The 13,855-nt window shown below is 57.5% G+C and overlaps 1 protein-coding gene across 2 annotated transcripts; it reads left to right on the top strand.

Annotated features, from left to right (window-relative positions):
- Positions 1-722: 722 nt before the first annotated feature.
- IRF8 (interferon regulatory factor 8) lies at positions 723-11,907 on the top strand. 2 transcript variants are annotated; one of them, XM_026107945.2, is made up of 9 exons: positions 723-793; positions 3,907-4,081; positions 5,200-5,383; positions 6,829-6,917; positions 7,474-7,585; positions 8,199-8,246; positions 9,068-9,454; positions 10,076-10,191; positions 10,717-11,907. In XM_026107945.2, the coding sequence occupies exons 2-9, from the start codon at positions 3,908-3,910 to the stop codon at positions 10,891-10,893; spliced, it is 1,287 nt and encodes a 428-aa protein (XP_025963730.2). In that variant the 5' UTR covers positions 723-793; position 3,907; the 3' UTR covers positions 10,894-11,907. The 2 variants fall into 2 exon arrangements, with proteins under 2 accessions (XP_025963730.2, XP_064375838.1); XM_064519768.1 differs by lacking the exon at positions 723-793 and adding an exon at positions 3,221-3,396.
- Positions 11,908-13,855: the final 1,948 nt, after the last annotated feature.

The following is a 13,855-nucleotide window of genomic DNA, read 5'->3' as shown; positions in this document are numbered from 1 at the left end:
AGTGCAGGGGATGGTTTTGATTCCGCCCCCCCCGGTCTCACAGGGGATATCTGATTAAGATCAGTTGGTGTTTAAGAAGACGGGCTATTACAGTTTTTTTGTTATAAATTACAGTAAAGGCTGTGCGCCTTAGATCATTGTTTTTATTATACCAGCTGTACTGCTCCATGCATTTCCCATTTCTCTGTATTACCCACATGGGAGCAATTACAGTTTTCTTCCAAGAAACGCGTGTGTAATCTGGTATCCTAAAACAGAGAGAAAAAAAAAAAAAACCTCCGGGCTCAGGCTGCAGATGGCCCGGCGAACGCCCGGCCGCGGGTGCAGCACCGCCGAGGGCCGCTGCGGCGGGAGCGTTTCGTCCGGCTGCGCGGGGAGGAAGCCGCAGAAAAGGCTCCTAAGGGGTAGGAGCGGGGGCCGCGCCGTCGGGGCCAGCTGGTGCGGTGCGGAGGGGCCGCGCCGTCGGGGCTAGGCGGTGCGGTGCGGTGCGGAGGGACGGGGCGGTGCGGGGCCGGTGCGGTGCGGCCGGAGGGGCCGCGCCGTCGTGGCCGCCCCCGCGCGCGGCCCGCGGGCTGATTTCTCGGAAAGGCGCGCGCTGCAGAGAAAGCGCCGCGGTGCGCGCGATCGCCATTGGCCGGGCGGCCGGGCTGGCGGCTCGCCATTGGCGGGGCGGGCGGCGGGGGCGGGGCGACCTCCGGCCCGCCCCCCCGCGCCCCTATAAGGCGGCGGCGGCGGCGCTTGGGCCCCGGCCGCGGAGCGGAGCAGCGCGGAGCGGGACGAGCGGCGCTGGCAGGTACCGGCCGCCCCTCGCTCCCCCCTTCCCCGGGGTCCGGCCCCCTTTGGCAGCGCCCGCCTGGCCCGGGGGCTCGCACGGGGCTGCGGGGCGCTGGGGGCACGTGTGGGGCGCTGGGGTTGTGGGGCACGCGGGGCACTGGGGATGCATGAAATGGGGTTGTGGGGTGTTAGGGGTGCAGCCGGGGGTGTGCAGAACTGGGGTGCGGGGCACTGGGGTGCATGAAATGTGGATGCAGGGCACTGGGGACCCAGGGGCTGGGGCCCTGGGCTGAGCTGTGGCCGCTCGGCACTGAGCGGTGCGGGGTCTCCGGGCAAAGCCCCCCCCAGGCCAGCTGGGACGGATGGGATGCGGCCGGCACGGGGGCTGGGGAGTTCGGTCTGGCGCGAGGAGCAGAGCCGTGCTGTGCGGCCGGGGAGGGGGCGGTGGAGCAGCGAAGGGCCCTGGGACAGCAGGGACGGGTGCAAAGTGCCACCTCGGCCCCACTGCGCATTGCACGGAGATGGGACGATACAGGGTGGCCGAGGCCTCCTCCCAGTCCCTCCAGTGGGACCAGCTTCGGTGCCGCCCCTGGGATCCGCCTTGGGTCGGGGCGAGCGAGCGGCGGGCTCGGCCTCGGGTGGCTCCCGGCAGGGCGGGTGCCGCTGGGGAAGGCAGCGGTCGGCCTCGCCGTGTGCACGCGCTGCCTTGTGTCGCAGATGTGGGTGCCGAAGAGCTTGGGGGGGAGCAGAGCCCGGGGCTCTGCCAGCGACGGGAAGAAGCCCAAGGGAAGGGTTTAGGAAACACTCCTTTAATTGGGAGTCTCCTCTGATTCATCCCACTTTCTAGAAAGCGTAACTCAGAGCGAGCTGTTCGGGGCGGGGACCTACGGTGAGCTCCCCGCAGGCGCCCGGCTCTCGGAGGCGATGCCGAGCCGTGCCCTCTGCATCGCTTTGGCCCGCGGTGCTGGGAGCCTCCGACGTGGCCGTGCATCCGTCCCGAAAAGCGGGGGCCAAACCGGCCCCGGGGGGCAGTGGCAGCGTTGCGGACTCGGGCGATGAAGCTGTTGGTGCAGGAACAGGGTGGCCGGGACAGACCCGGCGCGTTGGTGGGTGCTTTGCTGATGTGAGCGTTTGGCAGGGCAGGGATCCCAGGATCCCAGGCTGTGCTGAGAGCATCCCGGGAACATCGTGCTCCGTGGGGCAGTTAGTTAAAAAATAATAGGGAGGAAAGGGTCCTCTAACCCTTGGAGAAGGGGAAAACCAGGTAACTCGAAGTTGCCAGCCAGGTGGGTGGGGAGAGATCGCCTCCAACCTGGAGCGTTGTTGACCTGCTCTGCTGCCCGTGACGTGTCCCTGGGCATCTCCCGGCCTCTTCTGGTGGGTTGGTGGAGAGGCTTCGCGGTATCCCAGGGCGGATCGCGTTTGTCTGATCGCTAGGTGCCGGACACGGTCCGTGCCACGATGTTCCCATGGGTCTCGCGGTGACGGGGTGCCCGGGGGGGGGGCTGGACTCGGTGCTTGGCTTCCCGCTCGCAGCCCGGGTGCAGTTTTCTCATGGGTTTCCATAGTCACCCACCGCCTTAGCTCAAAATGACCCAAAGCCTGCAGAAAGGGTGGCCGGGACCGAGGTCACCTCGTGGTGCTTGGTCCATCCGTCGGCCCCGGCCCCGCCGTGCTCGGGAGGATGTGGTCGCCTGGCCCCAGGCTCACCCAGCCGGGCTTTGCGCCTGCTACCCTGCTCGGACCCCGGCCGCGAAACCCGTGCTCGGGGCAGGCTGCGTGCGCGACAGGGGGGAGGGTTTTGGGGCAAATATGCTCTGTTCCTGTTGGCTTTGGGTGTGCAGGGCAGGTAGGCTTGGGAGCTCCTCGGGGCTTTGCAGCTCGTTTGCCCTGCTGGGTCAGCGCAGGGTATGGGTGCTTTATTTCTCCCCTTTCCAAGTGGCCTTGTGCAAAACCGGCTCTGAAGAGCTGGCACGTGTGCTCTTCGTGTCCAGCCAAGCCGGTCCTCGTTCAGCACGGCGCCGGGGCCAGGGTCCCGCGGCGGGAGGAAACCCGGCCGCTAAGTATAGCGCTGGCTGCGTGCGCAGAGGCACGCCGGCTCTGAAGTCCTCGCTGCTTTTGCTTTGAGCTGTGGCTTAATCCTGCGTCTTATTTATTTCTTCTTCCTCCTGCCGAAGCAGAGGGGGTTGCATGGGACGTGGGAAGACCTGACGCAGAAACCCTGCTCTTCGGGCCGCTGCGAGATGCTGAAGGGCAGAGCGTGCCGGTAGCTTGGGGCGCTCGGTTCCCATCTCCCGGGGCGGGTGGGCATTTAGGGCCACAGGACAGTCGTGCGGTGTCACTCCTTAGGTGACAGCACGACCAGGCTCTAATCTCTGGCTCCATAGCTCATGCATGACATGTCACGCAGCCAAAAAATGAGTAAACAGAGCTGTAAGTCTTTTTTTTTTTTTTTTTTTTTTCTTTTTCCTCTGTGACTGGAGCACATAGGCTTTGATCAAAGGAGCTGGAAGAGGAATTTAAAATAACTTGGAGGAAAAAAAAAAAAATTCTCCAAACATGTTACTGCTGTTGTGTCTATGCTGTCTCAGCTAAAGGCCCTTCTCGGCAGCGCTTCTGCAGGTCTGACCGGGCGAATTGGGGCTTTCGTCTCCCTTAACTCGCTCTTTGGCCTCTGTCCCACGCGAGGGGGGTTTTCGCATCGGAGATGCCCCGCGGGAGCGTTGGCGGGCCGTGTGCGTGCCTGCGGCGCGGGGAACTCCAGCTGCTGCTCGTGGCATGCCCGAATCCAGGGAAATGCGTTTTCCTGGAAGTCTCCTTGCAATCTGCAGGCTGATCCGCTGCGCCGGTTGCAGGGCCTGCTTGCAGTCATATCGGCTAAAAATATATATAAAGATAGCAAAAAGCATTTGAATATCTCCGCACCCAAATTCTTACCAGCAAAACACGGAAATGTTGTAGCTCCTTTTTTCCGGTGCTAAGGGACAAGCCGCCGCCTCCCCGTGCCTTTTCCTGCGCCGCGGCAGCGCCGTCGGGGCCGGGGTGTGGGCTTCCCTGCGGAGCGAGGTGGGATTGCTCCGGGTGGGATTGCTCAGGGCGCCTTCATGGATGCCGGTGCCGTCTCGCTTCCAGGATGTGCGACAGGAACGGCGGGAGACGGCTCCGGCAGTGGCTGATCGAGCAGATCGACAGCGAGCTCTACCCTGGGCTCATCTGGGAAAATGAGGAGAAAAACATGTTCCGCATCCCCTGGAAACACGCCGGGAAGCAGGACTATAACCAGGAGGTGGACGCCTCTATTTTCAAGGTAGGGCAGGATGGTCGATCCCGTTTTCTTGCTGATTCCTGCGTGCCGCGATGCTGTTTGTCATTGCTGACGAACTTGCCTTGGCTGGTGAGAAGCATCCTCAGCATCTGCAGATTTTGCAAATTGGCTCCTTCCAGAAGTAGGAATGAATCTCCAGAGGTCTTCTGTGGGGGTTGTTTGCATCTTTTCTGGCAATTGCCTGATTTGGATTCATTTTCAGCATATTCTAGTTCTGCTCTGATGCAAGGAGGAGCTGAATATGCACTTTTTCACCCAGTCTAACCTTCCTATAAGACTGAAAGACTGGATTTACAAAAAAAAGCTTTAGGGGAAGGAAGGAAGTGTCAGCTTTCCCGGGGGCGGGAGGGGACTTTATATTGTGTGTGTGTGTGAAGACCTGGAAAACCCTTTCTTGAACCAAAAAGGTCAGATTCTTCCCCAGGAATTCCCTTGCCTTCCTCCCGCATTGCCGAATGTCCGCCCTGGCAGATGGAGTCGTCTCTCAGGGCAGTAGCAGCTAATTAGGGGCTAGTTCAGGAATGCTGAGCTGTGAAGACAGCAAGGCTGTGTTGAATTTGGATATCTGAAAAAGTGGGTGTGCATATTTTTTATATATTATACATATATAAAAAAATAATTTTAATCTCCATTCAATGGTAAAATGCATTTTCCCACCTCACCTGCTTCTCTGCCAGGGGTACAAATAGCATTCTAATCTTAAAAGTCAGTTATTAGTTGGAAGTTGAAAATGAAGGTTTATTCTGATTTTAATTTGGGTGTTAACAGATCATTCAACCCATCCCTGCGTCAGCTGGGTTTCCCTGTGTCCCAAACAGCTTTCCCTCCTCTGTCAGTGCAGGGATGAAGTCACGTGTTACAGTCTTGGCTCTGGTTTAAGCCGTGGTATAAAAGGCGCTGGGCCAAATCTGGCTCACTTAGGCTGGCGTAATTTAGTTGGCAGAGATTTGGGGCGTGTGACTTAATGCCTAAGCTTTCCAGGGCTTTTGAACTTGAGTGCAAGAGCTGCTGCTTCCAAAGCATGGAGCAAGGTCCAAGCCAGCTAGCCCTCGGCGTGCAAATCCGCTGCTGCAGCCCGGGGCTTTGTGCTTCGCTCCTAGGCCTGGGCCGTCTTCAAGGGCAAGTTCAAGGAGGGCGACAAAGCGGAGCCGGCCACCTGGAAGACGCGGCTCCGCTGCGCCTTGAACAAGAGCCCCGACTTCGAGGAGGTGACGGACAGGTCCCAGCTGGACATCTCCGAGCCCTACAAGGTCTACCGCATCGTCCCGGAGGAGGAGCAGAAGTGTAAGTGTCCGGATGCGGGACCAGCCCCGTGCGCGGATGTCGGGCCGCGGCCGGGAGAGGCCCTGGCTCTCCTGCGAGTAACCGCAGGCGAAAACAGAAGTGGCCTCGTGCCGCTGCTGTCAGCCGGTGCCGCTGACCTACATTTGGGCGCTGAGCTGTGCTTCCTGGGCTGGGTCTTGCGCTTGCACCCCCGTGCTTCGGCGCTGGGGATGCGCCCGGCATCGCCACGCTGGCTGGGGAGGTGTCGGAGGAGGGACATGCTCCCTTTCCCTAAAGAGCTGCTCCTGCCCGGAGCATCGCCTGAGCTTCTGTCCCGTAAGGCTTCGAATGCTGCTCTTCAGCAAAGAGAGAGAAGACCCTGCTGAGATGCAAGGGCCTCGCTGTGGAGCTTGGGATCCACCTCTTGCTCCATCTCTGCTGTCCCAGCCTCAGGGTTGAACCTCTTCTTCCTAGATGGACAGCCTCGAGCCTTGGGGAGGGCTCACACTGCCTCCTCTTCACTCTCCTTCCTCCCAAATGAAAAAAAGACATGGGAATGCCACCTGCAAGCCACAGACTCGGGAGTCGGGCAAAGGCCCCTGGGTGCCACTCCTTTGGTGGCATTGCCATGTCATGGGGGCACAGCTGAAGTCCTTCCTCCAGTGAGGTCTTTTTGGCAGGGAGGGGGGAATTGAGCCCCAATACTTTGTCCTCCCCTTGCAGTGCCTCCAAACTGCCCTGGGAGGAGGCAATCAATGCAGTAAAATAAATGCAGTAAATCCCTTCCCCTTCACCCAGCCGTGATTAGAGTAACAGCAGTTGAGCAGAGAGCAGTTGTTGCTGTGATGTCCGGTGTGGTGCAGGCTGCACTAAGTATATCTTCATTTGTGGTTAGAGGGGGGTGTGTGCGCGCTTTTTTCCTCTTTTAAAGTAAAAACTTGCGCAAAGAACAAAAAAAATCTCATTGCCAGGAAATCTCCCTTTAGCATCTCGGCCTTCCGTCGCGTTCACACGGGGGGCTCAGCGCCTGGCTCTTGCACCGTATGCAAATGGCACGGCAGGTTCCCACTCACGGCGCGCAGAAAAAGGAGAAGCAGCCGCATCTCCTGTCTCTGGGGTGCTCAGAAAAACCTCGGTGCTGTAGCCAGCTCAGCTCGGTTGGTCTTTCTGCTCCCGGAGGGGAGACCTGGCACTGGCGAAACCTCTTGTGAACCAGTTTCTGGGGGAGTCGGGCCCCGAAAGGCAGCTCCGCTGGAGCAGGGGCCGGGCGGGGAATTGCCCGGCCGCTGTGAGCTGCACCCGGGCCATGTTACGGGGCACTGGGTTGCTGTGGTTCTCGGTTTCATAACTTTCACGGGGTGAGCGTTTTCTAAGCCGCTGCCTCGCCGGGCTGGTCCGCGCGGCTGGCCCCACGCCAGGTCGCTGCCGGGCTGGGGCCGCCGCTGAATCCCTGCGTCTGTTCCCAGGCAAAATAGGCATCGTGAACGGGAGCAGCCTGGCCGAAGTCGCAGACATGGACTGCAGCCCCTCCACCATCGATGACCTGATCAAAGAGGTGAGGCCCCGCGGCCGCTGGAGACTTTTCCGACCAGAAGAGAACGGGCGGCCAAGTTTCTCGATTGAAACGTTGCCTTTCTGAAGTAAAATCCACGGAGATTTCAGAGTCGGAATGGCCCGAAAGGCTGTGTTTCACAGCTACAATGGCTGTATTCATTCATGTAACCGAACACAAGGCCTCGGGACAGTTACCCATGAATGGACTGTGCTTTCGATTTGCATTCGGGTTGGCAAGACGCGCACCAGGGAGACAGAGGGTGTTTTCATAGCTCTGTTCCCTTTCTCTGCAGCGTAACACTGGGCTGGTTCTGCTCAGCGGCTCTCGAGGGTGTTATCTGGGGACATAGCCTGGGGATTCCCAAGCTCCCTCTTTCTAACCAAAAACATTCATCTGTGCCCTGAAGTGTTTTGTCCTCCTTGCTTTGCCTTTTGGGCCCCTTTTCGGGGACTGCCAGTCACCGTGAGTGGCTCGGGGCAGATCAGTGACCGAAACTTGCTTTGACTCTGGCTCTGATCTATGGCTCTGATCTAATGAGCTTCTCTCCCTGCTCCAGCCCCCCTGCGTAGATGAATACCTGGGTATCATCAAGAGAAGCCCCTCGCCCCCTCAGGAGACTTGCAGAAACCCCCCGATACCGGACTGGTGGATGCAGCAGCCCAGCCCCGGTAAGTAGCCGATAGCCTGTGCGGTGTTTAATGGGACCGAGCTGCCCATCCGGGGAGCTGCTGCCGGAGGGAGAAGGCAGTGCAGCGAGATGGCCTCCCTCCAGACAGCAGCTGCGTTTTATCTTCCTTTCGATCTTTCAGTTTAAGAATGCTTAAAGTATTAATTATGAATGTTGCAGTCTGTACAAGAGACCTGGCAGTGCAATACTTACTGCACAAGATTAAATCCACCCTAGCGTGTCTGCCAGGAGCGGGGGAGCCTGGTGAGCGTGAGGCTCCCGGCGTGATGGTGGTGCTGTGCAGGACCTGGTGCTGGGGCTGCGGGCAGGACACCCTCTGCCAGAGCTGGGCACACGGGTGCCGTTGTGGTTAATATTAACTATGAACACTGCGGTCTGTCCAAGAGACCTGGCAGTGCACAAGATTAAATCCACCCTAGCGTATTTCCCTGTTCCTGCTTGGCGGATGCCAGCAAGCCTGGTGAGCGTGAGGCTCCTGGGGAGAGGGAGGCCTGGGGGGTTGGTGGTGCTGAGCAGGACCTGGTGCTCGGGCTCTGATACCCTCTGCCAGAGCTGGGCACACGGGCACAGTTGTGGTTTCTCTCTGCCAACAGCTTTGCCCCTGATGAACGGATACTCGGGCTATGAGCAGCACCATTCGGGTAAGGCAGCTCCTGTTGTCCTGCTTTCCCTGCTCAGTTGCATGCTGTGGCCATCAAATGCCTTGGGGGGAGTTTGGGGCCCCCTCCTTGCGCACGCAGGTGTGATGGCAGAAGGTGGCTCTGCCAACTCTGCTCCCTGCCCCGGGGAAGGACACGACTCTCTGCTTGCGTTGGGGGTGTTTGAGCAGTCACAGGGTCTGCAGGCTGAGCAGGGATGTATCCTGCTGCTGCTGGGGTGTCCTGCAGCCAGGGCCCCCGCGCACGGGGCTGGCCCAGGACACGGGGGTCAGTTGTGCCTTGGCTTGGGGAGGTTTGTCCACAGCAGGGAAGCGTGGAGTGAAAGCAGCGGGGGGAGAGGATTTTGCTGAGAACCACCTGCAGCACGGGGGGTTGCTCTGGTCCCTGTTGCTGCAATCACTGCACTGTCCTTCCTGCCATTCAGGTCAGTGATGTTCAGCTCTTGTTATAAGTGCAGTGGCTACGTACATAAAATGGTGTAGGCTGCAGCCGTCTACCCAAGCTGTACATTAACTGGGTAGATCGGAAGAGAAGGAAAACCTGGGGAAGTGAGTATTACCTGGGCCAGTATGGTACTGTGTCAAAATTGACATCAGCCAGGAAAAAGGGGTTAAGTAGCCAGAGCTCTCACTTGCTGATCGGTCCTGCTATAAGGCTGAAAGCAAGAGGAGATGTCTGCTAGCAAGTCAGGGGTCTCCTCCAGTAAGACTTGCTCCCAGGAAATCTTGGTATTTGGGCCCTGCAGCTGGAGCTCGGGAAGGGCTGCTCCTGCTGAAGGGTTGTGTCTGTGCATCTCCTCGCAGGTTACTCCCAGATGGTGATCAGCTTCTATTACGGAGGGAGGCTGGTTGGCCACATCACCACCTCTTACCCCGAAGGCTGCCGCATCTCGCTCAGCCAGCCCTCCAGCCACAGCGAGAAGCTCTATGCCCCGGACACCCTGGAGCACGTGAGGTTCCCGTCGGCTGAAGCGATCCAGAACGACCGCCAGAAGCAGATCACCAAGAAGCTCTTTGGGCACCTGGAACGAGGCGTCCTGCTGCACAGCAACAAGCAAGGCATCTTCATCAAGAGGCTGTGCCAAGGCAGGGTCTTCTGGAGCGGGAACACCATGGTGTACAAGGACAGGCCCAACAAACTGGACCGGGATGAAGTGGTGAAGATATTTGACACCAACCAGTTCTTCCGAGGTTTGTAGGAGCATTTTCCCTTCTTGCTGTTTCTTTTCATTGACTCCGGGTGTTTTGTTTCCTGCCCTGCTGATGCTGCTAGTGTTGGCAGGGAGGCAGAGCTCACCTGAGCTGGGAAGAGGCTGTTTATGGCTCTTCCAGTGGCTGAGTGACAGCCCCGGTGGCTCTAACCACTGTGCTGTACTTCCTAATGCTGAAGCCCATGAGCCCAGGTGTGTGGGGCTGAAGCATCTGGCCCAAAGCATCGATGTCCAATCTTAAAATCCTTGCTTGGCCAAGCACCCTTAGGGAAGGAAACCCTTTGGCTGCCCCAGGTGAGCCCTCTGCCTTGGAGCACGTTGAAGTCATCTGCACCCATCGCTGCTGGGTTACCCAGGGGCTCTGGTACTCTGGACAAGTAGCTGTTTCCTACTGGAAGGAATAATCTGGTGTGTGAAGTGTCATTTAACAAATTCCTCGTGGTTGGAGACTGCACAAAAACAAGCTCATTTCTCTTGAGCAAGCTGACAGGTTTTTTCTGTGGCAGGATGTGTTTGGTCCCTAAGGGTGAGGGGGGGGGTGTGTGTGGCAGATGATCACAGCTGCGCCAGGTGACTTCCAGCTGTGCTCCTCTCCTCGCAGAGCTGCAGCAGTATTACAACAACCAAGGCCGCTTCCCGGAGAGCAGAGTCATGCTGTGCTTCGGCGAGGAGTTCCCAGACGCGGTGCCGCTGCGGTGCAAGCTCATCCTTGTTCAGGTGCAGCCTCGCCGTGAGAAGATAGCCCTCGGGAGCTCTGCTCCCAGCCCCTAGCTCTCAATTTCCGCCCTTTTCTGAGCCTTATTGCTGTCTTTGGTGGGGCTGGAGTTTCAACCCCTGGGGCCGCAGGTCATTTGCGTGCCTAAATTGGTGGGGTGGTGGGTGGAGCATGGATATTGGCTCATGCAAAGCCTCCAGAGAGGTGCTTGGGCAGCTCCTGCTCAGAGACCCCTTGGGCCATCTGGTTAGGTCACACTGGCAAACAAAGCCCCCAGATGGCTTGCAATTTAAAAAGCTTTTCTACATTGCTAGGAAGCCTGTTTGTTCCCCTTCCCTGGTCCCGCTCCTCCCTGCCTGGCTCCCACATGCTCATCACTTCTCGCCGTGGTCCGCTCTGCTGTGTCTCTCCCACCTCTTGCGCTCTGGTGGCTGGCTCGGCGAAGCGTGGACGGAGGCGATGGGAGGTGTCTCGAGATGCTGCTCTCGGTTCAGTGTCTTCATGCCTCTCTAAACCCTCTGCTGCAGGTGGAGCAGCTGTGTGTCAGGCAGGTGGTGGAGGAGGCTGGCAAGACCTGCAGCAGCAGCCCCATGCTGCCCATCGCGGATGAGACGCAGCACGACCAAGTGTACAGGATCTTCCAGGACATCTGCGGGACGCACCAGCGGCCGCTCTTCCGAGAAAACCAACAGATCGCTGTCTGAGCCGCCGCCTTCTCGACAGACGCAATACAGCTGTTTGGGTTAATCTAGATCCAGTTTGGTTCCATTAGTGCCTAAACTCTCCTTTTGGAAAGTGTCCTCTGGTTCTTGTCGTTCTTTGCTGTTTCCAGTCTAGAGTCTGTATAAACACAGCAGTAAAAATTGCTATTTGTGAGTAAGTTGGATCCCCAGTGTCAGGTCTGGAGATGCTTTACTGATAACAATGCCTTTTGTGCCAAACGAGAGTCCTCGTATCGCTGCGGACGGCAAGGGGAGGAGAGCAGTGTGGAGCTGGGTGGGGTGATCCAAACTAGCAGCGCTTTGTGCTGCCTCTGCTAAGAGCAAGTCAGGCAGAACTGAAAATCAGCAGCTATAACGACCTGCCCCAGTCTGCAACTTGGACCTGGCTGAGAATATCAGCTTGGAAGGAGGTGGCTCCTGGAAAAGCTTTAAAATGCTCAAATGTAGTAAATTCTTCCCAGAAATCAGTTTTTCCCCAGGGGTTTGTAATACTGCTGATAGAGGATAAGGTATGCCTTCCAAGGAAAAGTTCCTCAAAGAAATTCCTATTTGTTATTTTTGCTATGAGATTTATATTTTTGTCTGTAATATGGAAGTACTTTGAAATTTGGAAACCAGTGCAGAGATTATATATGTAAATGTTGGCTATAGGAACCTAGGAGTTTTAATTCCTCTAACCAGAGACAGAGTTTATATAAATATATATAATGTTTTATTTTAAAGGTCTCAGCATAGTGTTAATAGTTGGCTTCACCCTCCAGCGCGCACGTGTTGGTCTCTCCCAAGCGTGACCAGGCAGCAGCGTCCATGTGTAAAGCCTCATTAACATGCTTTCTGGGCGTGTTGCTAGGACGTGGGGCTTGTGCCTTGCAGCTGACAACAAACCAGGACCGTGCATGTGGTGCTAAGGCTGCCTATTTATTTTATGCCTGAGTTTTGTTAAATGTCTTTTGTAATTTTTTTTATTTTGCTGCAATTAAAGTGCTATATTTTGTATCTCTCTTGCAATGGTCTCTTTTTCATTGTAACAAATGGAGTGCCAAATCTCTGAGGACAGCTGGCACCTCTGACGTGCTCCTGCCTCAGTTTCCCCTGTGGCTGGGCCTGGGCTAAGCTTCTGCTGCCTCCCTCCTGCTCTGTAACCGCTTGGCTTCAACTCGGGGCAGGAGCCATGATGCAGCTCGAGGGAGGAGAAAGGGTGTTGCTCATGGGGCCTCCATTCAAAGGAGCATGAGGATGGGTCCATGCCCATCTCCCACAGTGCTTGACCTGGCTGCCCTTTGCTCATGGCTGCGACGGCCAAGACCACGGTGCTCCAAGGTCCTGGGAAGCGGGCAGTTACTTGCAGTCTTGCTGGAAAGCATACGGTTACCCCTGCCCCCGTGTTGCCTGCTGAAGCTGTAACCCACAGTCCTTTCCACCTGCCTTTCTCATGGCCCACAGACACCAAGTCATGTGGGGGGGTGTTTGGGGAGGTCTCATTTGCATGGAGCCAGCAGTTAATGGCAAAAAGGGAGCTTCAGCCTTGGTCAGGCGATGAGGTCTGGGGTGTGCAGGAGAGGCTGAGCATCTGCCCATCAGCTGGCTTCCCTTCAAGCCTAGTTTGGGCAGACGCCCTGGGAGGCTTAGGAAGGCTGGCAGGCCCCTGCCTGGTGTGTCCCCTGCCCCCATGAAGGACAAGCATCAACACCATCCTCCTCCTCCTCCTGCAGCCCTGGGCTGGAGGTGGCTGCTGTGTGTGCTCTGCTTTGCCCCTGCCCAGGGCACAGCTTGTGTGGTGGGACCCTGACACCCGAGGGACTGTGCGAGCCATTGCCTGTGGTTTGCAGAGATCCAGGCAGCTGGGGGCTGAGTGTCCTTGGGAAATGCTGAGGAGGAGGATACCAAGGTGTGCCTCTCTCTGCTTGGGTACCAAAGCAAATCAGCCCTGTCTTGCTACTCCAAGCCTTTTTTTACTGATGATAGAGACCTTCCCCAAGTGAGAATGTGTGGTCATGGCACAGCTGAGTTGGGAGGACTCTGGCTGACTACAGCTCACCTCTATTCCAGCAGATTGCCCTAGCTCCTGGATTTCTAGCCTTTTTGGGATGAGCATTTCAGCCTTCCCAGTGAGACATCTCTGAAATAATTAAGTGTTCAGCTCTCATGGGACTTGAAGGCGACTCCTCCAGGGTAAGCAGTTATAGCCGCTCTCTTTTCCCCAGTCCCAAAGAGCAGTGGACACACAACAGACAACACAGTTTATCTCCTGACACCCAAGAAGGGCTCTGAGATGGGAAAACCCTAGGCTCAGACTTTCCCGTGCAGGCCAGTAAGCGCTGCGCAGGGCTCTCCCTCCCCGGGGCTGGCTGTACGTTAGGGCTTAAGGGCAGACCTGCATCCCAAGCTGAACTGGACATGGTGCGCTGCGGTGCAGGACCCCTCGAGCAGGGCTGTCCCACAGAGTCCTGCCAGGCCATGCAAGGTGGGAATGTGTGCTGTGGGCATCCTGCTCTGTGGCCAAGTTCTCCCACCGCGCTGGTGGGATGCTCGTGGGTCTGTGTGCATCCCTTGCAGGGGTTGTGGCACATGGCCTCGGAGCTTGTGAGAAGAGCTGGCCTCTGACCACGATTGCTGGGGCTGCAGCACTATCCCCAGTGCTATTACATCCCCAACTCCCTGCACTTGTTGCAGATCTGGCTTACGGGACGTGTGGCGGAGGTGGGCAGTGCGGGAATGCACCTCGTGGGTGCACAGGGCAGAGCACCAGCGGTGTTGATGCTTCAGTCTTTCCCTGTGCCTCCTTAGACCCATCGTGATGTCTCCCTTGGGGTTTAATCCTCTTTTGGTCCCCGGCGCTGCGTCAGAACCAGCTCGCTGAGAGCGCGGCACATTTGCATATAATACGGCTTTGCTGCCACCCGGGTCAAACTAACACAGGAAGCAAAAACACAAGAAAAAGGGT

This window comes from Dromaius novaehollandiae, chromosome 13, assembly GCF_036370855.1.
Source record: "Dromaius novaehollandiae isolate bDroNov1 chromosome 13, bDroNov1.hap1, whole genome shotgun sequence".
Lineage (NCBI taxonomy): Eukaryota > Metazoa > Chordata > Aves > Casuariiformes > Dromaiidae > Dromaius > Dromaius novaehollandiae.
Note: the sequence above shows the minus strand (reverse complement) of the source record. Positions and strands in the feature narration are given on the sequence as shown.

Excerpts from the sequence above, each read along its gene's own strand:
- IRF8 (XM_026107945.2), top strand. The coding sequence starts at position 3,908 with ATGTGCGACAGGAACGGCGGGAGACGGCTCCGGCAGTGGCTGATCGAG. Across the intron at positions 6,918-7,473 it reads TCGATGACCTGATCAAAGAG|CCCCCCTGCGTAGATGAATA; the intron begins GTGAGGCCCCGC and ends TCCCTGCTCCAG. Across the intron at positions 10,192-10,716 it reads GCAAGCTCATCCTTGTTCAG|GTGGAGCAGCTGTGTGTCAG; the intron begins GTGCAGCCTCGC and ends CCTCTGCTGCAG.